Genomic DNA, 26,355 nt, shown 5'->3' with positions numbered 1-26,355 from the left:
TGATTAACACATTGTTGTTAATGTAGCCTCATACTCTACAAGGCAGCACTAATGGAGGGAGGGAAGACAGCATGACAGACAGATACACACACTCTGTGTGCATGTGAGAAAGAGAGCTGTGCATTGCCCCTTTAAGTACACTGAACCACTCTAAGTAGATTGCCTTTTTAAGTAGACCAGGAAGTTGAGATAGCAGCTGCTGCCAGCATGCTCCCTTCCTCCCTCTGTCCTGAGCCTGTCATGTTCTACCCCTGCTCTATGGAGATGGTGTAAGCGGGGTGCAGGAGGGAGAGGTACACCCTGATATTAGCCCTCTTTCTCCCCCTCCCCCCGCACAGCAAGGAGGCGGCTCCTGGGAGCAGCTCCAAGGCAGAGGGCAGGAGCAACACATGGCAGTGGGGTGAGGGACAGCTGAACTGCTGGCAACTGATAGTCTGCTGGTCGGCTGCCACACAGGGAACTTTGGTGAGTGGGGAGCTGATGGGGTGACTGCCAGTCCACCCGGGTTCCAAGCCCCCACCAGCTAGTTCCAATGGGCTGCTCTTTCTGCTAGCAGTGGGACAAAGCAGGCAGCTGCCAAACAACGTTATAAGGGAGCATTGTGCAACTTTAAACGAGCATGTTCTCTAATTGATCAGCAAAGTAACAATGAAAGAATGTTAACTGGGATGACTTTAAGTGAGGAGTTACTGTATTTTCAATTCATCCAATTTAATGAACATGTACTTTGATCAAAATATGGGCTCAAATAGGTGTTCTCTATATCATTTAATTTGAATACTAGCAGGGTCTCTTGGAAGTGTAGCGCTAGGGTGACCAGATGTCCTGATTTTATAGGGACAGTCCCAATTTTTGGGTCTTTTTCTTATATAGGCTCCTATTACCCCCCATCCCCTGTCCCAATTTTTCACATTTGCTATCTGGTCACCCTATGTAGTACCTACACATAATTTTTTTTATTTTTTGCATTACAGGAAATGTAATCAGAACATGTATGAATATATTGCAACAGGATAACGATAAGATTTAACTAAGCTTGGAAGGATTAGATTTTTATAGGTAAAGGTCAGTAAATGTCGATTTCACCATACACACTCTGACAAAAGTATTTCCATTGATAATAATCAAAATTTATAAGTAGGCGAAGTAAGAAAAATGCTGCTTGAGAACTTAAGAGTTTGGTTTAAGTACACTTACTTTGTATATCTTGACCTGTGATGTTGGCTATTTGTGTTTTAATGATTACAAGGCTTTAACTTTTTGACTCTCAGGGTCTACAACAATTATTGTCTGACCCCCATCATTTCCCACAACTGAAAATTTAAATAGATAAAAATAGGAAAAAACTATTAAAACCTATAATTTTGCATAACTGTGAAAATTTAAATTGATGTGTTGTTAAATATATTTAATTTAGAAATGTATAGCCCAGATCCTCTGTAGCAAATCTGTGTACTCCATTCAAGCCAGATTTACACAAGCTGAGGATCTGGCCCATAAACTGCAGGTACTTGCTCACCTGTTATTCAGGTTCACTGGAGTTTACCTGAACTAGAACCTCAGGATTCGCCAAAGATACAATGTTAATTTTGTTCATGGAATGAAGACAAGGATTCTGCTTACAACTTGGTCATTATGGGCGAGAGATTTGCTAAATTGTTCAGCATTAGCCTTTGTTTTGTCTGAAGGTAATGCAAGGTTTACCATTCGTTTCAATGGAAACAATGCCCACCCACTGAGTAAACTCATTGTATTCAGAAACAGGACTCACATATAAGTTACTATGCACTATCCACTTCTTGGGCCACATCCTGCTTGTTTTTCACTTATGCAAAGAATCCCATTGAAGTTAATGGGCCAAATTCTCTTTCATTGCACAGTTTTCTTTGATTTCAGGGGGAGTTGCATATGCATATCTGAATTCGACACAATGGGACTAATCATGAGAGTAATGTGAACAGGATTTGCCTTCCTGCTATTAACACAGTCTATTGATCTACTATTTTTTCTTTTACAGTGTGTACGCACGTAAGTAATATCAATGAATATTTCTGTAGAGAATGCAACTTAAAATAATTTCTGTCATAACAGTATTCAGTCCTCTCTGTATATTTTCTTATTTCAGCACAATAAAGCTCTGTGCGGTCGTTCCTACTGCATAGATAGGTTCTTAGCTGCTATCTCTCGCCTTGTTAACAGAGAAGAGGGATGTGTACATTTCTGACATGAGGCTATTTGTTCACTAAAGCCAAGCTATGATTTACAAATGAAACATTAGTACCTTTAATTGCTTTTGAAATATTTCTATGATTGCTAACAGAAATCAATACAGCTTCTATTATGAAATAACAGAAAACACAATGTTATAACACACATTTATACAAATAGTTTTAACAATTCATGGCCTTTGGACACTATCACGCCAGTCTATGTATCTTTAAAGAAGCCAGAATTCAACAAGAAGCAAAGGAAAACAAAAAAACAAAAAAGGAAAAGCTCCTACTTTAGCACTCTGTTACCAATGTCTAACTACATGTAACCAGATACTGCTTAAAGTACAGTTGATTCTATTTATTTTAATATGGTTATATCCAAATGTATTAACAAGTTGCTATCGTTTACCAAATTTACCATGTTCTGAATAATACAGTAAACTGATATCTAAACATATTAGATCAACCATGGGGGGATGAAAAGTTGGAAATATTTGTTTTAAAATTATTTTGGTCTCTGTTCATTGAATGAAGAAAAGAACTTAATATTTTGAAGTGTTTAATTATTTTTCTCTCTTTCTTTTTGTTATGCTCCCATTTTGATGTAATTTAGATGAGCCCCAGTTTTAAATGATATGAAATACCAACATAGTTTCAATTCAGATGTGCTAAAGTGAAATGTTTTTATGTTGTCAGACACACAAAAGCACAGCCTTAACATGAATCACATTCAATTCCATTTATATTTGTATTAGTTAACAAAGGATTGTACTTTACTGTTAAACAAAAGCTATGCAGAGCATGTTTGTTGGTTTAGTTAATATTTCTGCACATTTTGGTTTATTTAGAGAAATAAGTAGAAAGGTCATTAATTTGTTCTGACTATGAAGATATTATAAACCACTGCTTAGTATTTGTTAGTTACTGTAATCATAGTTCAATAGCACCCAAAATACTAGGCACTAGGCACTGTACAAACATGTGGGAGGAGACAGGCCCTGCCCCAGACAGATTATACCCTAATGAGGTATTGAAAGCATTTATGATTTGAAGTTATGATTTTCAACAGTCCCTAAGGCAAATGGGCCCCCAAAGTCCATTTAATTGTGATGGGAATTGGGTGCTTAGCTCCATAAAGTCAGCTTTGAAAAATCACAGCCTAAATTCTTGACGTCAGAAGAGTTAAAATTTGTTAGAACATTGGTATATACAGTACTACTAAGAGTGGAATTGCCTCACCACTTATATTATACTTGATCATATTTTAAATATTAGCAAATTGACAGAATAATTTAAAACAATTTGCCATAAAATTTACTTATTCTTTTCTAAACCATGCTGGTCTTTATGAAAATATTTGGTTCAGCAATTTTACCAAAATGTTAAAAAAAAAAAAATAAAGAGTGATTCTGATCTCACACCACTGTAAATCCAGAAGAACTGTATTCAGATTAATGGAGTTACAACTCCTGTTAGATTGGTGAATTGGGAAACCAGGCCTTAATATTTATAGAGTACCCAGAATTGCCAACCCAAAGTGTTCAATAATCAGGAGTCAGGTCTATAAAAATTAGGTTTTTTTTTTTAAACAGAGTGGGGGTTCTTTTGATCTATCATCTAGTTTCTAGGCCATTAAATACACTCTGATCACATTTACAAGTTTCTCGGTGACCAGGAGGACTAAAAACTTACTCTTTTAAAAAATAAAAGCTGAGAATCTCTTGTAGCTATCTGACTCCACAAGCTGGAACTTCAAGAAAAACGCTAACAATTGTGAGACTTGTGATCAAATCATGAAAGTTGACAACACTGAGTATAACAGAGATAGGAACTGCTCTCAAAATAGCATCATTCTAGGTGACAGGTTTTGAGATAGTAGTGTTGGGGGTCTATCAGGAGAAGATTTTCAAATGTGTGTGTTTTAGTTTCTCCATTCTTCCCCTTCATGCTTCTACCTCTACACTCTGACACCTCAGTAATCTCTTCCCATTGGGCTCTGTTCCACAAAAACACAGATTTTCATGTTTTTTGCAGCTGAACCTCTAGGGCAGAGGTGGGCTAACTACAGCCTGCAGGACCGTCCTGCCTGGCCCCTGAGCTCCTGGCCCGGGAGGCTAGCCCCCAGGCAGGCGGTGTGACTGCCTGTCCTGGTGCTCTGGACAGCATGGCTGTAGCGCCATCGGTGCTCCAGGCAGCATGGTAACGGGGCAGGGAGCAGCAGGGGTTGGATAGAGGGCAGGGGAGTTTGGGGTGATGGAAAGGGGGCGGGGGTGTGGATGGGGAACATGGGGGTAGGGGTCCTGGGGGGCAGTCAGGAAGGAGAGCATGGGTTAGATGGGGATGGATAGGGGGCATTGGCCAGGCCATGCTTGGCTGTTTGGGGAGACATGGCCTCCCCTAACTGGCCCTCCGTACAATTTTGGAAACCCGATGTGGCACTCAGGCTGAAAAGTTTGCCCGCCTCTGCTCTAGGGGCTTCCTCACCATGGTACTTGAGTGTAATTCAGGAGATTCCGCTCTCCACACAATTCTATTGTACTTCTTTACTTCGGGTTTTAGCTCTGTTCTTTGGCAGTCATGTGGCACAAACTCATTCCTCATCTTTGCAATTCACAGTATGGCATATAATGTTTGGCTGATCTTATTTGGCATCAGGGACAGCTCTACTGTTTTTGCCGCCCCAAGCAGCGCACTGAATTGCCGCCGCAGATGGCAAGGGCAGCAATTCGGAGGCAGCTTCTGTCTTCAACTGGAAGACAGAAGCTGCACCGCCGCGACAGATGAACCTAGAAGCTGCCGCTGAATTGCCACTGCCATGGGAACGCATGTGCCGCCCGGACTTCCCCCGCCATCCTCGGCTACAATTCGGCTTGCTGCTTGGGGACAAAAACACATGGATTACCACCCCTTGCAGATTGCTGCTCCAAGCACCTGGTTGGGATGCTGGTGCCTGGAACCGATCCTGTTTGGCATCCTCAGTAAGAAAAGTTAAGCTCATACACAGGGGAGGATTCTCTATGCCAAGCTGTGTGTCGTGATCTGGAGCAACCTAGAAAGGAAAGTATTGCTATTATTCAAATTGGCTAGAAGATTAGTTCTTTGGAGGTGGTGTGGAATTCTTGCCGCATATCTTACTGTGGGTATGTCTACACTCCAGTGAGACACCCATGGCTGGCCCATGCCAGCTGACTCCGGCTCACAGGCTTCAGGCTAAGAGGCTGTTTAATTGTGGAGTAGACATTCAGGCTATGTCCCAAAGCTTGGGCTCCAGCCCAAGCCCAAACACCTGCAATTACACAGCCTGTTAGCCCACACCAGCTGGCATGAGTCTAATGGCAGTGTGGACATACCCTGAGATGACTGGTATTGAAAGCTTTTCCAAGAATGATCTACTGGATGCCAATCTCACATGTATCTTGGTGCACAAGGATTTATGACAGTAAAATGAGCAATATCTATGAGGTTTAACCTCTGGCAACCATCTTACTTTTATATTGGCTACTGATAGATACAATTCATAATCAGGAAATGTGGTCTGTGTTTACTGTCTGAGTCAATAATAGTGTACATGATGAGCCATGTGGGTTTTGCATTTTCTGTTGAACTTCTGAACAGTTTTTTGATATGACATCAATTTCTGTCCCTTACAAGATACTAGGGAAGTACTCCAATAGGTGCAAATCAGGATACTGCTACAGCAGTTATTTCCATTGCTTTATTGGTGGGATTACACTCCTGAAAAACTCACAAATACATCAGTAAAGTCAAAGACTCCTGTATAGTTAATGGTGAGTATTTCAAGGAAACCACTATTTCACAAGGTCTTTTGCATCCCTTAACTGAATCTCCTTTCCAGGTTGGTCAGGACTATTGCACAGTAAATCCTCTATAAATGAGGAATCATGAAGAAACATATGTATGGGCTAGCCTTAGAGCTGTTTTTGCACCATGCTAACAGGCCTTTTATTAATGTGTTGTGGCTCATGTGATGCAATGTGTTCTGTTTCTTTGTTTTTATCTTCGTTCTACTTACCCCACAGTGTCATGTTCCATGTATTTTTGCCGACCATTTCAAGCTACATTCCTTTTACATATTGCATGTTCATTGGGGCAAGTGTGGTACAGGATTTGTGTTTCGTATTCAGCTGTACTGCTTTCACACTCATTGGAAATTCAGGGTTTTTCTCTGTCAGGCATAAGCTTGCCTTTGGATGGAAATCCTGACGGATGCAGTAACCCTTTTTTTACATATATTTGATTCCACAAGCAGTACATGTTGCTATACACTGGTTCTGGTGGCAGTCAGTGGTGTTCCTTGTACTCTGTGTCCATCTTTCTTCCAATGGTTCAAATTGTCTCTCTTGATACTGACATGATCAAATATAAAGTGGCATGCACTTGACAATCAGAGTAGACATTCTGCGGAAGAGATCACACTAACTATGTTAGGACGATGGCTCACCCCAAACTTATTTTTGCCTGGCATCCCTCCCCTAAAGGAGAGTCAGACCTATTTATGAAGCAGGCAGGTATACTAATAATCAATGAGGCAGGGATAAGTGTAGGCACATAAGAGAACATATATGCATTATGGGCTTAATCCTGCACCATTTAAGTCAATGGGATTTTTTCCATTGACTTCAATAGATGCAGAATTAAGCCCTTGGAGTATTTACTGAAGGAATCTCCACATGCTTTTCCTTAACTAACCTATCTAATACTCAGGTACATGCCTTAGCATATGTCTACACTATGCAAAGCTACAACATCATAGCTATTCTGACATAACCCTCTAGTGTGTAGATGCAGTCTACATTAATGGAAATTTATTTTCTGTTGGTGTAGGAATAGCCTTCCCTGAGCAATGGCAGTTATATCAAGTGAAACATTCCTATATCAAACATAGCTGCATCTCCCCTGGGTGTTAGCTATGTTATAGCTATTCCAGCCTATGTCAACCTAACTTTTAAGAACTTTTAAAGTTAATACAATTTACTTGGCTGGGTTTTTAGACAGTTTATTATAGGTCAGAGCGAAATGCAGAATAGATAAAGATATTTTATATTTTTCCACCATATTTTCTTCCATCTATAGTGAAAAAGGCAATTTTTAAACCTATCGATATGACTATAGGAGATAAGTCTTTGAGGCATGTAACAATGATTCAAGACTTACATTCTGTAGACACTTAGGGAGCTTCAGGCTCCAACCTATGAGTTGGACTTATATGTATCCCTTCTTTTGAGAAGTCCAGTAAGGAAACACTTTGTCTATAATTGGAGAAGATTGTTAATTCCTCGTTTTAGAAGGACAGAGTGACACATGGGTGATTTATGGCAAGCAATCTCACTAGTTAATATTCTGTCTGTAATCTCTAGTTTTTATGGAAAGAAATGAGAAAGTTTTGGTAAAGAAACTAAAGAAACATCTAAACCCTCAGATAGATCCAGAGATTCTTTCTTCTAACTATCATTTCTTTGGTCTTTCCTGGATTCAGTTAGAGCCAGCTGTTCTTCACTCCAGTTTACTTTATGTGGTAGGATATCAGGGAGACCGCACTTTCTAAGATGAATAAAAAGGTGACAGAGCTGTGTGAAATTACTGGCAATGTACCCCTCATCATCTCATTATAGGCCTGATCCAAAACACAATGAAGTCAATCAAAAGATTCTATTTTATGGGCTCTGTATCGGCTCCTTAACTGTTGCACCCTCTGGGAATTCATAAGTAAAGTTCACGGGGAGGAGAGAAACAGCTGACTCTCAGGATCTTTCAGAAGAAAAAAGAATAGATAGTTTAAAAGCATCCCATTGATTCTCATTATGACAGACAGGATCAAGCAATAATATCTTGTGATTGATAGTATCCAGAATGGCTGACAATTCTAGAAGTTTCAGCACCACTGTTTTGCCACTGTTCATCATAAGGATATCTTCCATCAGTTTTGGCTGTCTGACAGGAACCAGCCTGAAGGCTGACTGGAGGGATCTAGGCTATCACTGAAGGCCAGGCACTACTAACATCTCTTTGCGTTCACTTACATAATAACCTTGCCAGGGAGAAGAGGTTCTAGACTATACAATAGTTAAGCTATGTCAGTGGTGCCCGAGTTTTACTTTTTTGAGAACATGCCATTTAGAGCATGTCTTAGGATACTAAGACACCAGACCAAGTTCCATCTCTTTAGGAGGAGTTAACTATTTCTGTGAGCAGGGGGAATTTCACATGCCATTTCACATGGCTTGGACCAGTTAAAAAGGACAAGGGGCAAGGTCATAGGTGGAGGCACAAAATCCTTTAGTGCATCTACATATAGGATTAGACACATTTCTTATCGCAATGGGTGGAAATATGAGATTCTTCTTCTCCGTGCCTAAAATCTGTCATGGAGTCACATGATTTTGCACAATATGAAAGAGTTCCTTAAAACAGATAGCAATCAGAGTCGGTAATCTGAGTTTTCAAGTGATTCCCCTTGGGATGAGATTTGCTGATATCATCATGGAGTAGACGACTCATTTGGCTTCCATCAGCACTTACATACAGATTTGTGTGAAATACTTTTGCTGCAATTCTCCATCCACATGCCAGCTTCCTTATTAACTTTGTGAATTTATCGGAGAGCTATGGCAAACTGGATGGTGGTAGGCAGTGTTTGGGAACTTAAGTGTTGTGGACAGCAAGTGCTCTGAATGTTTTATTAGGTCATTGACCCCCTAATTCAAGGAGAGAATAATTTGTACTACTATAAAAATTAGGAACCTGACAAGGTCCATGAGGTTTCCAGGGACAACATAGGCAGTTTCTTTTCTAAGATGGGCAGAGCGAAAGGCCAGGCTTCAGGCTGTGACTTGTTCTTTTGAATGTAGATTTTGTTCTGATTATCACTGTCTATCTAAGTATGTATAGGGACTTCATCACTGTGAAATATTTCAGACAATTATTTTTGCCTTACGCCACTCCTGAGAGGTAGGGAAGTATGATTTTATCCTTGTCCCAGTGGCAGATAAGACAAAGAGATGTTAATGACTTGTCCAAGGTCACACATGGGAAAACCAGGAACAGAAGCTATATCTCCTGAGTTCCAGTCCAGTGCCTTAACCACAAGACCTCCTCATGTCTCTGTGAGCTCCATAATGGATCACTGAAATGTTCACTCCTGAAAACCTCTTGGAAACGTCAACTGTTGTAGAATGTGGCTGACCATCTCTCATTTTTTTTACTGCATAGTCAGTTCAGTGGTGAGTCATATCCTGTCTTCATTGTGGAATGAAGGCAATTAATGGCAGAAAATTAGTAATTATCCTCTTTGTGAACTTTAGCCCACAAAACTATGAAATGAACTATTGATACAAGATTAATTCATTCATATACTCAAGTCTCATAAGTTTTTTCTGTTGGATCTCTTGATTAGCTGTAGTTTTTTTGTTCATTAGCCATTATTGCAATAGACAAGGAAAAAACAACGTCTCAATTCCCAATCTATTCATATTTTAAGTACTTTTTGGCTGTATCAAGTAAAACTGAGTAGGAAACTGTCCTGCAATTCTATATTATTTTGAAAATTTTCAGAAAATTTCCCATTCTGCATCAAAAGTTTTCACTGCAGCTGGCAGGTTCCTGCAAAAAGTTTCAATTTCAACAATTTGACATTTTCAGAAAAAACCCTTTCTGTTAGAAAATTCCCACTCAGTTCTAATCTCAGCCAATTCATTTAGAAGTTAATGATCCAAACTCTTGCAATTTGGGTACCGGTCAGATGTGATAGAGAAATCAATGTAGTTAATGGCTCTGGTCAGGATGGAGTTAAGTTAACCTCACTTTGACTTGTGAAATGTGCATTTTTCTCTTATATTCCTGGGATGTACATAGATAGCACATGATGGTAGCATCACTTTGGACTTCAGAAGTGATTGTATGAGCAGCATAAGCAAATGCAGACTGTGTTAAAACAGTTGTAACGTAAAATATAAAACTGAGAAATTTCTGTGCACTACCAGCTGGTGAAAGCTGCCTTTTTGGTACAGTACCATTTATGGCCCTTATCCTGCATATTGTTATGCAGGTGCTTTTCTTTACACACACAGCTATCCCCATTGCAGCCAATGAGACTAGTCACATGTGTCAAAATTAAGCACATTCATAGTGCTTGCAGGAAAAGGGCCTAACAATGTATATTGGAAGAATTTACAACCTGTTATCCCCTTTTATAGTACTAAATTCAAAAATAAAAAGTAAAACTTCCTTCGGTCTATATTTGAAATGTTAATTAAAATACATGTTTGGGCAAACCCTTCCCAGAGCATGGCCCACTTATTTTGGATTTTTTTTTAGGCAAAATAAACCAATACACCTAGCGTGATGCAAAGAAAAATCCATAGGAAAGTGGGGGTTAGAAGAAACATGTGCATAATTGAAAAAAGGATCTTTGGATATTAAGTATTGCTTCTTTCTATAAGGAGTAGTACAGTCATGCTGTTATCAGTGGGTGCTGGACTGATAATATTGAAAGGAAGTGGAAAACATAAGGAGAAAAGAATACAAGAAAAACAGAACGAGATAGTTTGAAAAATTATAGAACGTAACGAAACAATCCTTTTAAATCTCAGGGACTGGCGGGAGCTTTCATTATAAATCATCTTTTGTAACTAACTTTGCCAGTGAATTAAACAACAGAATGATTTAAATTATGCTTATATTGCAGACTCAAAAATTTTATCCAGATTAAAGTAAATCTTAAATACTGTTTATCCAATCTATGCAAAATTATATTATCAGTACAACTGTTTTATCAAAATACATTATGCAATGCATCAAAATCAAAGAGCTGTAGAAGAGAAGCAGAGAGGAACAAATTAATCATTTTCTTATCATATTTCACCACCAGAGCTTTAAGGTTACTTTTATGTTTAGTCATCTAAGATGAACTTGAAATATTATCTCCTTATTTTCAGGAAAAAAACTGCAGGATTTTTTAAAGAAAGTAAGTTTATTTATCTAAGTACAGTATTATTTCTTAGGTGAAAAGTTAGTTTGTTTTCCCTGAATTCTTAAATTATTAAAAAGCATTTTTTAAAACAAAATTCATATGATTAGTTATGTACATCATGTAAATTATTCATAAATTTCATTTTCAAAGAAGGAAAATTATTTTAGACTTTATTTTTACTCAGATTTCAGTGATGAGATGGGGGAGGAAGGAGAGAGTCAGGATCAAATTCTGCCCTTAGATATTCACACAGAACCCCAGTGGAAATTGGCAGGAGTCACACACTTGCCTGAGGACAGAATTGGTCCCTTTGGATGTAAATATAGAGATTTCATGCAAGTTCAAACTCTCAAAACCACATGCCAGTCCATTGCATATGGACATGGTTTAGAGCCTGGAAAGCTTCGTCAGTACTTGCCGCTAACATGCATATGGGGTTTGAATTAAAAGCATTCACATAGAAAGGAAAATGCAGAATGATCAGCATGGCAAGTTTATCAGAGAGTGTGACATTTCTACAGAGCAACTAACTAATGAATATCATATACACATGACCTTTTTTCGACAGAGAAGTTTGATTAGAGTTGTGGGATAAAACTGTCTAATAAATGTGGCAACATCAAGCAGTTTTATCTGTTTTGATTCAACATCTGATTCAATTTAGGTGCCTCTTTATTATCTACCAGTTCATCATGCAAAAAGGTTACAACTGAAAATAGAAAACATTAAACAAGCTCTAAACCCAACAGATAACATGGATATTCTCCACACTTTACACTGGAATTAAATTTGATAGAAATACCTCCTGCTCTTACCAGTGGATGGTGTTATTCCATGTATTTAGGAATGAAGCAGACAGGAAAGAGATAAATCTTTCATAAGTACAACATAAATCAGACAACTGGCATATCAACCTTGAATTGATGTGTAATATATTCAAACAAACACACATTAAAAGTAAATTAAATGATTGTCATAGACTTGAGAGATAGAATAGTATGAGAGAGTAAGAAATAAAATAATAAAACAAGCCACTAATCTGGATTGTTATTGTTTCATATTTTATTTAAAACAAAACCTTCATACTGCCTCACAATCATATTGATGTAGGTGGGGATGTTTAATCCATTTAATTTGTATTTCACATAAATGACAAATCTAAGACAACTCCCACCACAGCAATTTCTGCATTATGCAAAGTTTAACCAGACAACATCCAATTAGTGGGTACTATTTCACATACAGGTGTCTCCATAGCAGTCACATCCAGTAATCAAAGGTGAATGAGTTTCTTTTAAGGTACACTCCTGTTAATACCTTCAGAAATACTGTGATGGACTAGAATCAGACCTACTCCAACTCAAGGGCTTGATCCAGCACAGTGTTGAGCATCTCAAACCCCACCGACTTCAGTGAGAGTTAGGGCCATTCAGTAACATATAGGATCAAGCTCCGATGTTGCCTTTCCACTAGTGTAACCTCCAAGAGAGGCTTGTGCAAACACCACCTGTTCTGGGGTATGAATTCTCCCTTGAGGTGCAGCAATGCCTGCAGAAGTGTGTCTGACTGTGTGCATGTTGGCATTGGGGAATTGTTTATAGATTTATGTAACTGTAACCAAGAAGTCAAGCTATCAGTGATTGAGTCCTAAATGCCTTTTATCAAATCACTGCCCTTATCTGCTGATGTAAGGTGTGCACTCTTCCAACTTATTCACAGAGAAACAACCTCCCCTCTGGAAAATTTTATTTTTAAGGCAACATTAGTAAGGGTTAATTTATATTTGCATTGTACTGAAACTTGTGGAGTTTCTTTTCCTTTCAACCATTTATAAAGCTAGGTAAGGTCTCAGATCCGTCAGTCTTAGAATAGCTTAGGAAGTTATCTGAGCTTGTATTATGCCATTGATGGTTTGAACTTGAGTGATTCAACTTATAAGAAAGGAGATTTCTGTCTTTTGGAAAATAAGCAAAGCAAGTGGATGCCTACTTCAGCTAATGATGTTATTTCCTTTTAGCATGCCATAGTCTGTAGCTTGTTATAAGACTTATTTACAATATTCCGTCAGTGTCTATAATCAAGTGTCATGGGTAAAAAGTATCCTGGCATTTCTTTCTAAAATAGTAAGAACTCTGTGAATTGCTGAATGGTTAATACTGTGATGGCTTTCAGCAAAGACATGGAGATTGGTGGGTGGGAGCACAGTTGCTATTCAGGCTATTTTCTGATTAGAGTTCTTCTCTTTTGGGATGCCAACTAATCCACTTTCCCCACCTCCAAAGTACATGGTACATTGTACTAGTGCTGTGTCATGAAATGCTGAAAAAGGGCCTCATTCTGTACTGATTTTATGCAAGTGTAATGCTGTATATTCCAACTGAGTTACACTGGAGTGAAACTGAAGTGTCTGGATCAAGCCAAATGTTTAAAAGAAATCCTGAAAGAAACTGCATTTGGAGCAAGTGTTCTTAAGATTCTCTCTCCCTACTTCTTTTTTTTTAGTCCATAGCACCCACAGTGGTTCCCAACCTGTACCACATGTACCAACACTAGGAGTTCAATGATTAGTACTATAGGCAAGATTTTCAAAGTGACTAATGATCTGGAATGCCTAGTTTTTGGATGCCCAACTTTGGTGCTGAGTATCCATTCTTGGAAGGTCAGATACCTTTAAAACATTCCAACTCTGGCACACAAAAATTGAAGCACTCACCACAATTACTAACCATTAAAAAAAATATTGGCCATTGTCTCTTCCTCACCATCTGTGCCACACCACTAGCTGCCTCCCAGGTTAATCATGGAACTCCATGTTAACAATGGAATCTGGGCTGCTCCAAACTTTCAGGTGGCCATAGCATGCTGTAAATATTTATGCAGAACTCTCTTTGGTTTCAGTCAAAAGGGGGAAAGTGATGTCTTATGAGTCTATGCTACATTGCACTGTATAATAGAACACTGCTATCTGACATCTTGTTTCAACATCATGTGATGACATGGATTGGGAACCTGGGCCTGTCTCCAGGGCAAAAAGTAAATCTGCTAGAAAGAAACATAATCTAGCATCTTCAAAATTATGAGAATTGTTTCATTCTAGACCACTAGGACTTTGTGATATTAATTTCCAAAAGTAGAATTACATACCATGTTCATGTCAATGCCATTGGTGTATGTCCACGCATGCTGGAAGTACTCCTCGAGCCGCTGCCGCAAAGGATTGGGGATTTGATGAAAGCGTATAAACTCTTTTACTCGCAGCATCTGCATGTGATACCGTGCAGTTCCCGAATACAGTCTTTGGATTATTGCAGATACATTTCCAAAAATACTCGCATACATTAATGCTGGATTAGATAGAAACAAACAGTTAGCTAATATCACTACATTCTGCACACAACACAGCTGTTATTACTGCAGAGACTAGTATGGAAAACAGCTCAGATCAGAGTTAGTGACATTTTGGTCTTCTGAACAGAAACTGGATTTGATATTGCCTGATATAAGAAAGACATTCATAGCTTGTTAATTGTCTGAGTATGTTAATGGTGAGCTTCACAGAAGGAACATTCACTGAAAGAAGTTTTAAAAATATTAGCTAAACACGATTGCAGTGTTTGGTTCTGAAGATTTTTAGTTCTGATTCTCTGAAGATTATGCACCTGTGGCTTAACTTTACCAATCTATAGACTTCAACAGGACTGTTTGCAGTGAGTAAAAGTAAGCAGGTACATAAGGTTTTGCAGGATTGGGGCCTAAAACTGAAGTAGAGTGCGACTTTGATTATCTAAAGGCTATTGGGAGGTTAGTTTGAGTAACAGATTCTTTTTCAATCTAATTAAATGTTATACGAGGACAAGATCCAGTTTCATATAATGCAGAGTTTTAAATAACATAGGTTGAAATAATGGAGACTGGATGGACTGTTGGATGTTTGCAGCTAAATCTCAATTTTGTATTTTAAAATCTGTTATAATAAGAGAAATGTTTGGAGCCATTCTAGGGGGGAGGGATAGCATTGGCCTGCTAAACCCAGGGTTGTGAGTTCAATCCTTGAGGGGGCCACCTAGGGGTCTGGGGCAAAATCAGTACTTGGTCCTGCTAGTGAAAGCAAGGGGCTGGACTCAATGACCTTTCAAGGTCCCTTCCAGTTCTAGGAGATAGGTTATATCCATTAATTTATTTACATAAATAAAAAGCAGAATCAGATGCAAGTCTCTTTAGGTTAAATAGCTCCAATAACTCACTGAAAATTCAGCTCCTTATCCTGTGCAGCAATTTGCTTGTAAGAAGACATGCCCATGTAGAGCACCACTAACATAAATAGGACTCTGTGGCTCTTTTGCAGGATCAGAGACTAAGGCTGGTTTTAGTGCATTCGATTTCTACTCCTTAAATTTCTGTTTTTGGTAACTCAATAGATTTTGTTAAATTTCCAAATGAGACATACAGCACCACCAGTTTATAGTATTCATTTTGATTTTTTTTCTGGAAAGACAAAGACGACACTGTTCCTTTCATCTAAGGGAGAAAAACTACTGTGATGTAAGCTCCTTTAATGTTACATCAAAGCTCTAGAACTTCAATGAGAATTTCAATGCTGCACCTCGATTACCAATCCCTAAACAAATTCAATCTGATTTAAAAATAAGCTCTACTAAAACAATAGTTTTCCATAAAAAGGTGGTTCTATCTTTAAAGACATTGGCTACTGCTGCTATGAAGTCTCAGTTTTTGTGAAGAATACCTTAACATTACATATGTCATAAACAGATAAGAAAAGTTAATAGCACAGAAGTACTTTATATCTCTCTGACTGTAAAGGGTTAACACGTTCAATAAGCCTGGCTGTCACCTGACCAGAGGACCAATCAGAGGACAGGATACTTTCAAATCTTGAGGGAGGGAAGTTTTTGTGCTGTGCTGCTGGTTTTGGTTGTTGTTCACTCTGGGGGCTCAGAGGGATCAGATGTGCAACCAGGTTTCTCTCCAATCTTCCTGATACCGGTTCTTATAGATTCAGAATAGTGAGTACTAGATAGATAAAGCGAGTTAGGCTTATGTTTGTTTTCTTTATTTGCAAATGTGTATTTGGCTGGAAGGAGTTCAAATGTGTATTTGGCTGAAAAGATTTTAATTTGTACTTGTATACTTAGACTGGGAGAGTATTCCCGGTGTCTATAGCTGAAAGACCCTGTACCTATTCCATTTTAAATTTACAAAGATAATTTTTACTGTTTTTCCTTCTTTAATTAAAAGCTTTTCTTGTTTAAGAACCTGATTGTTTTTTTTATTCTGGTGAGAACCCAGGGGACTGGGTCTGGATTCACCAGGGAATTGGTGGGAAGAAAGGAGGGAAGGGGGAGAGAAAGGCTAATTTCTCTCTATGTCAGGATTACTTTCTCTCTCAGGAAGAGTCTGGGAGGGGGAAAAGAGAAGGAGGGTGGAAGGTGAATTGTCCTCTCTGTTTTGTGATTCAAGGAGTTTGAATCTCACAGTGATCTTCCAGGATAACCCAGGGAGGGGAAGTCTGGGAGAGGCAACGGTGAGGGAAAGGGTTTACTTTCCTTGTGTTAAGATCCAGAGGGACTGGGTCTTGGGGGTCCCCAGGCAAGGTTTTGAGGGGACCAGAGTGTACCAGGCACTGGAATTCCTGGTTGGTGGCAGCGCTACAGGTTCTAAGCTGGTAATTAAGCTTAGAGGAATTCATGCTGGTACCCCATCTTTTGGACGCTAAGGTTCAGAGTGGGGAATTGTACCATGACAACATATTTTTCCTTTAGCAGTTTTCATTAACAAAAGGAGAAACTCTATGGTGGGTTAATGGATCAGGAAAGCAAGTCAGATAGGAACTGCCATATGAATCAGACCAATGGTCCCTCTGGCCCAATATTCGGTGTCTTACAAACAGCACTTCTAGTAAAGTACCAAATACTTCAGAGGAAGATGAAAGAAAACCTGTATTGGACAACCATGGAACAATTTATCTAATGGGGAAGTCTCTTCCTAACCCCTATCAATTAGTGCTTGACTTATGCCCTGATGCAGGAGCACTTATATCCTTTCTGAATAGTTTTTCTCATTTTTAACATAACTTCATTTGCCATATGAATGTCTAGTCTCATTAAATTATAGACTTTAAACAATATGTGGTAGAAATGAATTCCACAGATTAATTTTATGTTCAGTAAAAACAAAAGTATTTCCTTTATCAGCTCTAAATATAATGCTTTTCAACTTCATTGACTATTCCATTGTTTGTACATGATGAAAAAGGTAAATAGGAGTAACCCAGTATACCTTTTTTATATTGTTATTTTTTGATATATATTTATCATGTCACCTTTCCTAAATTAAATTAAATAGTCCAATCTTTCCACTCTCTTCTCCTATAGAAGTCTATCCAGGCTTCAAATGATTCTTGTTGCCTATCTCAACTTTATAAGGGTTATCAGGGAAACACAGAAACTAAAGTGCTTTATTTGGTCCAATAGAGGTCGGACTTAAATAAGCAATTTGTTTTAAAATCTACATATATATTCAGAAAATACAAATATAATTATATTTGTAAAAGACCCATGCAATTATGGTTCCTATAGTTCCTTTAGTTAGAGACTTTATAAAGGGAGAACTGAACCTTGGCGATTCCATTTTAAAAAAACAGTAGCATTTCGTTTCTGCGGGATATGAAAGCATTTAGCTAAGAGACCTCACTTGAATTTTTTTTTCCTGAGAGTTTTTAATTGAATATCGTAACACGAACCCTATTTTTCATGTGTTCACATCAGACTAAATACTATTGTTCTTAGCCTTGTCAGTAAAAGTTCCCTCTGAAGCCAAAATGGATTTTTTTCTGATAAAGAATTGAGTAGGGATACGAGGATTTGGCCATACTCAACAGATCTCATGTGCATTGCCACAACTATTTACAGTAGTAAAGGTCATGAGGAATAAAGTGAGACCAATTCTATACTGCTTGCTACTTTCTGTTGCCAAGTGCTGAGAGAACCAGGTGTATGTTTGTCCTCCTCTTTTTGTATTTGATACAAACTGTCTAACATATTCCTTGTAGGTGAGTGTGATGGCTCAGAATGGAAGGAGTAAAGAATATGAGACTATTACATGTTCAAACAGAACTCAATGAATGATGTGGTCTCAGTAAGGCAACTGCTAGAAAGAGGGAACCAGAGAATTTCAGGGAGAATTTGGTGGTGGTGCCATGCTCTTACAGACTGTGGAAGTTTGCCAATAAAGGCCTTGATCCTGCATGCGTAATACACTTATAAACCCAATGTAAAAAGTGATGAGCAGGGCAGAGAACGTATGGAATCTGATGGTGCAGCAATGAGAGAAATGTTGTTTGGATGCCAAGTCACCTCTGCTTTGAAACTTCAGTAAGGCCAAAGAGTCATATCACTAATATGTGGAACATTGTACTTTAGCCTCAGACTCCTCAGATTCACCTATCCTCCACCTACAGCAGGGCCCTTTTTTATCATCTGCTTTTGGGCACCCACTTCCTGACTCTCAAGGGCCTTGAAACTTATTTCTACTCAGTACTGAGAACTCTGTCTAGTGTACAGCCTAGTCTCATTGGTGCCTGTCCACAGTATCTGCTCACACTAGCAAAAGAAACACTCTCTTCTCTCTCACAGCTGCACATGGTGCAAGGACTGGCCAGGAACAAGGCCCAAATAGTGCTGAATCTGTTCCTGTGTGTGCGCCTGACAACACTTCCCATGCAACAGGACAAACATCCACACAACACAGGCAGATCAATGGAATCTTGTGGCTTTTCAGTTATCATCTGTCAAAACATGGAACTAGAACCCACAATCAGGAGAGGAGCAAAGCAAATACTCAGATGGTCTGTCCTCTCAATTTTCTGTACGTCTTTCAACTTTTGACACTTGAGGGCTTTGGTGATGTTGGGACTTATTTGTCAACATGCTATGTGTTTAAAAAGCTTTTTTCTTTGTCATAACTCAACTGTTTTCAAGTAGATGGAAGCTGCTTATTCTGAAAGAAGTAATTTCAGGTCGTAATACAGTACATGGATAGTGTCCAAAACCAGACATTTTAATGCAGATTGTGCAATGTTACAGATGCAGGTAGGATATTAATGAATGTATTGTGCACATTTGGAAATCTCACCTGAGCATAAAAAGTGCTCAAATAAGCATTTTCTATTGAGAAAAGGTTGTATTTTGTTTTTTAAACACTCAGAGACCTTCTCCTTTTGGCCCCAATTCAGCAAGCGTCTTCCTGCACCACTGGTCTTATAGAAGTCAAGGTTCTACTAATGTGTTTAAAATCAGGCACATTTTTCAGAAACTTATGGAACTGGAGCCTTTGTATTTCCATATCTATATATATTTCATGGATACAATTCCATGTCTGAGACTACATGACACAGCATGATATGCTATAAATATATATTTATGTATAGACAGATAAATGAAAAAATGACTCTCCCTCTCCATGTTTATAAATTAAACTTAAACTCTATTGTATCCATTGTTCAAATACTGAGTTAAAATAAAATAAAAAAATACTTACAGCCAATCAACATGACACAAATGGAAAAGATTTTCTCTGAATTGGTGTTAGGAGATACATTTCCAAATCCTACGCTTGTCAGACTGCTGAAGGTAAAATAAAGTGCGGTAACATATTTGTCCTTGATGGATGGTCCAGAGCTTTGATCAGTCACATTGTAGGGTTTTCCTAATTGTTCTCCTAGAGAATCCAACCAGCCAATTTTTTTAATCAAGTAAGGCCTTTCTACATTCCCAATGGCATACCAAATGCAAGCAAGCCAGTGTGCAATTAGTGCAAATATGCACATAAGGAGCATCAGAACTGCAGCACCATATTCTGAATATCTGTCCAATTTCCGCGCAACCCTCACCAAACGCAGCAGCCTAGCTGTCTTCAGGAGACCGATTAATGTTGTTGTCTGTGAAAATAAGACAAACATTAGAAACTGATTTTCATTGCTAGTAAGCATACTCCAAAAATGGCAAATATGAACAAGTCAGCCTGAAGTGGGTAAAGAAAAGACTGTCATTTATTAGAAGCAAAAAAGTTTAAATGATAGCAACCTATTTCAATTTAATGTTCATTTCATTTCCTCTCAAAGCCTCCTACATGATTATAATGTAAAATATAGAGGAAATGAACTGTCTGATGTGTTTTCTTAAGTTACACCATCTTTAACAATTATCATCATTGTGATGTCTAGAATCATTTTAACTTTGTACCTGATCCATTTTCCTAACTCCATAAGGTAACAAAATATTAGACTGCTACATATCACCAATGGTATATGGCATATAGCACCACTTTTTGTGCAGCAGAACTGTGCCAAGTTCCACTGCTGCCCTAAGCAGAAAGGTGGGGTTTGTCGACCACTCTACAATTACCCAGCATTCTATAGTTGGCATTTACCAGATCCTATCCACTAGTGAGTCATGTTATATGCTTGTGGTTAGTGCCCTGTAAAATAGATTATCAAGAACACTATAAATAGTGACTGTAGAATTTCAAATAGAGAACTTAAATATTTTGGCTACCCATTAAGTCTGTGCATGTAATATTAAAGCATAGTAAATTTCAGGATGTTTTCTGTATGCATCTATAATACATAAGATTTAACAAGTTCTCTTAGCTTTATGAAAGGTTCTGATGGGAATATTCTGCACATTAAAATGTCTTCTCACTAAGTAATAAACTAGTTTTTAATGTTTTATTAAACCTCTCTCTATTTTATGTGTTTCAGAGTGAGATCACAACAATATGGTCAAGCTCTATATGAAAGTAAGTGCTGCATGTGTAACATTTGTAAAAACACAGTATAGTATGTTTATAACAAATCTGCTACTCTTATATTACAACACTACATTGTGATAATTGAGTAACAACAGCTGATTAAGCTACCACTACGTGATGGTAATGCCAAAAATTGTGAAGTTGGCAGCTGAATCAAAGTCCATTGTGGGTGTAACAATTCAGTGGGAACAGTTTAATGACATCATCATATTTCTTCCAGACTTATTCCTGTACTGAATAAATATGTAATTATTGTGAAGTCTGTTATTCATGAAATATAATATGAAGGACATTTGAATTAGAACATAAAGATACAGTAAACAGAAGAAGAAAAAATGATGTATGAATGATTGTTTTCTGATTATAGGAATTGGAAGAAAGGTGGAGCAGGATAATTAATTTTTTCATAAGAGTCTATTGACAGAGAATAATTTCAGTCGATACCTCAGTTGCATTATGATGGATGAGGCTAAAGAGAGTGATTTCAACAATCTGAGAAGTTCACTGAGGCCCCAGATCCTGTGAAAAGCTATGCATGTGCGTAACCTTGCATATATTGAGTTTAATTTAAGCACATGTGTAAATCTTTGCAAGATCAGAGTCTAATGGTTTAGGACTCTGTCCTATCCCACGTACACACATGAGCAATCCTTAGACAAATAGCATCATTGGTTTCAATGAAATTATTTGTAGGTGCAATCATGGCTTTGCCCCATTGTATTACCACGGGAACACACAGAAGGCAGACTGTCATAGCCTGCATTCCTTCTTGCTCCAAGAGGAAAGCACCTGGAAGTATCTGGTACAGCATACTTCCCCCAGCATGCTCATCATGACAATTCTTCACTGCTTGCCCCAGGACACCCATTCCCACCAGTTTACCCAGGGGATGTAGCAGCACTGTGGAGGCTGCTCTCCTCCCTGAACTGCTTGCTACCTGATTTCTTAAAATCTTGCATGGCTGCACAAACTGGGCCACAGGCTGGCCCTGTGAGAATATGGATTTGCCAGATAACCACTCAATTTGTATTTGGCAGCTGTTTAGGGTTCACTGTGGGTCAGCATAATACAGTTACAACATCACATGCACAGCTATTGAAGTTACAGATTTGGATTAGCTAGACCTTGAACCAGAGCCCCTTGAAGTGAGTGGCTTCTCACTGGGCCCTTAATAGGCAACACCAGTTTTCCAGTTACCTTGCTTCAGGAAAGCAAATTCACCCTTTGGTTACAAATGAAAAAAAAAATCCATCAGAGATGAAAGAGCAGCTTTGCTGTTGATAGTGAACTACTTTTATATTCAGCTAGGCTGAGCTAAAACGGATACATTTTATTAGCCAATAAATGTAGTATAGTCTTGATTCACTTGGTCAATGGACTATGTGGCCTTTTAAAATTAGATAGTCCTGAATCCTTTTGCTATGATCAGGACTTGGACTAAGGAGGTGATATTCTTCAAGTTCTTTATGTAGTTACCAAATAGTCACTTTGGCCATGCTTACAGTACTGACTGTACTCTCACTTAACAAAAAATACAAAGAGAACATGACATTTAAAAAAATGGAAAGAAATCCAAACCACTGACTATTTCAAAAACATGAAAAAAATGCATATTTTTGAAGAGCACAGATGTTTAGTCGAAATATCACAGCTACTACAAGACACTCAGAATAACGATCACCTCGTGCAAGCAGTACTGGAGCTCCTCCTGGTTTCACCTCGTGCATCAATATCTTGGAAGTCAGAGATTTTCTTAAATGAATGAAAAACACTTCATTCTCCCTATGCCATCACTTCACCTTAATACAAGTCAACTTTGTTAAGAACTTTACTTTAATGGACGTATTCCAAACACACTACCTAAACCAAATGGTTGTACTGTACCTGATTCTTGTAAATGTTCTCTGGTACTGATGAATATCTTTTCATTCTTAAAGGTCTGTACAGGGACCATCTATGTCAGGGGTTTTCGAACTTCACGGCACTTGAACCCCTTCTGACAACAAAAATTACTACATGAGCCCATGAAGGGGGGAATGAAGCCAGAGCCCACAAGTGCCCTGCCCCCCTCGGTGAGGGGCCATGGCCAAGCCAAAGCTCAAGAGATTCTGCCCTGGGCAGGGGGGTTTGTAACCTGAGCCCTGCTGCCCAGGGTTGAGCCGTGGGGCGTCGGCCCCAGGTGGTTGGCCTTGGGCTTCAGCTTCGGCCCCAGACAATGGGGCTCAGGCTTCAGCGCCGAGCTCCAGCAAGTCTAACACCAGCCCTGGTGACCCCATTAAAATGTGGTTGAGACCCACTTTGGGGTCCCAACCCACAGTCTAAGAACCGCTGATCTATATGTAAAAAGATGGTGAATCCCCACATACTGCCTGTACTGCTTCTGACATTTGGTTTTGCAGTAATTACATTGCTTCCTGATCCAAAAGGCTACGTATTTTAAAAATCAAATTTTAACTTTTTTAATGGCTCAAATCCATGCTTAAAACCATGATCATAACATTCAGGTAATAACTCATAGACCATCTCTGTATGGGTCTGCCCACAACAAGGGTTTATGTGAGCTCACCCCCAAATTGTAACAGTCAATTCAGATTGTTAGGAAGGACTATTTATTTGATACTGTTCCTGAGAAGCTTGAGAGAGATAAATGTTTATAAACTTCTGCCTACCATCAATTTAGAAAAAATTCTGCTTATCACATTAGTTCACAGTTAGTTTATCTTCTGGGAGTACGACATTGAGTATATCCTATAAAATCTTCACCCATTAGGTATGGGTTTTCCTCAAGTCTGATCACTGTCTCCTTCCTCACTATTAAGATTAGTTTAGATCCTGTTTCCAGGGCCCTGATGTTGAACTGATTTATGGCATGAGGCTGTTTTGTTGGAGGCCAATTGATGATGGAATGACTAGAAATAGAAAGGTCCCTTAGTCTGCCTGATTGCAGAGGCATCATTTGGAAGGTATTACTGGTATTCAGTTGTCTGGAAGACTGAGTTGGGACTAGCTAATTAACTGCACAAATGGTGTTCATCCTGAGCTAACAGCCATTATAACTCAAACCCTGATTGTCAGATCCCTCATCTTGTTTTGGTGGTTTTATTTTCTTCAAAATATTCATTGTTATTATTAATGAATATATTTCTATCATGTCAGCTCTTATTTGTCTCTTTTTAAAACTAAATACCCTTGATGTGTATGCGTAGCTCAAACTGCTCCTTACAGTCTATTTATCTACATTGTATTTCCTCTGTCACCATGTTTCCCAGCTTCCTAGTGTTATAAAGGTCCTTTTGAAGTTCTAAAAATTTTTTTTTAGAATAGACTAGCCTAAATCATTTTGTGTCACCTGCAAATTTTAGCACCTCTCTGTTCATCTCTTTTGCAGATCATGAATAAATATATAAAATAAGAGAGAGCATACTGAAGGTCCTTGAGGAAAACCCCTATTAACCTCTTTCTCTGTTTAAACCATTTTCTAATCTATGATCGAGCTTTGCCTCTCACCCTGGAATTTCTCAGTTTGCTAAATAGCCTCTTCTGAGGACTTTGTTGAAGTTGAAAACCCTTCTGCTGTATGTGTCATCATTGTCCTTCACACCAACATCTTAATAATGAATATTAGTCATTTACAATAGGACGTTTATTCTCAAACTGTGGTTCATGGACCATTGCTGTAGGTTCACAGACAGCTGACTGGGCAAGCAGTACTGGAGCTCCTCCTAGTTTCAAGTTGACAGACTTAAAGGCAGCTCAAAATACACTAAAGACTTTCCTGAGATTGTTGATTTGTATAAATGATTTCTGTAATTCCCACCATAATATTATGTGATCATGAATGGGTGGTGAGATGGTCCTTAGGATTGTAAATGCAAGGGGAGATGATTCATATGAAAAGACATAGTCCATGATATGAAAGTTTGAAAATTTGATTTGCAAATCAAGTGCTAAAGTGGGAAGTGAAAACTATGTATGATATCAGTTTCTGTAATGTTTAGAGCTTGGTTTCAATATACAGTTTAAGGGAGACAGGGGAGTCTACCAATTTGAACAGTGGACTGGGAGTCAGGACTCTTAGGTCCTATCCCTAGGGCTGATATTGGGCATATTGTTTCATCATAACATTTGCCAAGCTATAAAATGGACGTATTACCTAGCATGTGCATTGTGAGACTTACTTAATTCAGAGCTTAGAATAGAAGTATTTGATTCATATGCCTTCATGTTAACTACAAAGTCATCCCTTTTTTCTGACATTGTTACCAATTTAAAATGGCCCATTCAATTGTACATAAGAATGGTCATAATGGATCAAACCAAAGATCCATCCAGCCCAGTATCCTGTCTACCGACAGTGACCAATGCCAGGTGTCCCAGAGGGAGTGAACCTAATAGGTAATGATCAAGTGATCTCTTTCCTGCCATCCATCTCCACCCTCTTACAAAGAGAGGCTAGGGACACCATTCCTTACCTATCCTGCCTAATAGCCATTAATAGAGTTGTTCTCTTTTAAAACACTGTTATAGTCCTAGCCTTCACAACCTCCTCAGGCAAGGAGTTCCAGAGGTTAAACCTGCGCTGCGTGAAGAACTTCCTTTTATTTGTTTTAAATCTGCTGCCCATTTCCTGGGTTCTCCTGCCTTCCCCCCCATTTCCAAAGATTACGTTTTTTCCTGTTGATACAGGGTTTGAACATGCCTTACACAGTAACACTGGTTAGTATTACTATTACTTGTACAAATAGCAATAACACAGGATCTTACTTCCTTCTGTGTCTTTCAAGACAATGTTTTCCCTCTCTATTCCTGATTCAGAAAACACTTATGTCCATAACTTTAAGTACGTGAGCACTCCTGTTGAAGCCATTAAAGCACGTGCTTACGTCTTTTGCTGAACTGGGGCCTATAAGATAAAGAAAAAGGTCTGATTATCAACAGATCCCTCTGTCCTCATCTCTCACTGCATCTGGGACCTGAAGTGGGAATATGGTAGGAAAATAAGGCACTTTTAAAAAAAAAGTATATTTAATTTTCAGGTCAAGGTATCATAATCAGTCCTTGTAAATGTGCATGCAAACGATTTGTGTGGGTGCGCACACTTAGCTATGCAACTGCATGTACATTTTTCTGAAAATCTAGGCCAGATTCTAGCAACAAGATTCAAAATAAACTATCAGAGTAACAGAAGGCAAAAAGATAATGTATGTCATCCCCTAAGCTCCCAAAGTTTCACGGATGTCACTCAACAGTCAAAACACACAAAGAAGAGAACAGCGCACAAAAATCTATAATAGTATTGTGTTAAAAATCTATTTAAACTGAAAA

At 38.6% G+C, this 26,355-nt stretch overlaps 1 protein-coding gene across 6 annotated transcripts in view; it reads right to left on the bottom strand.

Moving 5' to 3' along the window:
• KCNH7 (potassium voltage-gated channel subfamily H member 7) overlaps nt 1-26,355 on the bottom strand; it is a 326,344-nt gene that overhangs the window by 41,199 nt on the left and 258,790 nt on the right. For all 6 annotated transcript variants that reach the window (XM_050917200.1, XM_050917201.1, XM_050917202.1 and 3 more), the window contains 2 exons: nt 19,759-20,158; nt 14,347-14,546 (listed from right to left, as the gene is read on the bottom strand). In XM_050917200.1, the coding sequence (XP_050773157.1) occupies nt 14,347-14,546; nt 19,759-20,158 (600 nt within the window). The remainder of the gene's footprint in view (nt 1-14,346; nt 14,547-19,758; nt 20,159-26,355) is intronic.

The sequence above is a fragment of the Gopherus flavomarginatus genome, chromosome 10 (assembly GCF_025201925.1).
Source record: "Gopherus flavomarginatus isolate rGopFla2 chromosome 10, rGopFla2.mat.asm, whole genome shotgun sequence".
NCBI lineage: Eukaryota > Metazoa > Chordata > Testudines > Testudinidae > Gopherus > Gopherus flavomarginatus.
The sequence above is the reverse complement of the archived record's forward strand: the minus strand, read 5'-3'. Positions and strand labels throughout refer to the sequence as shown.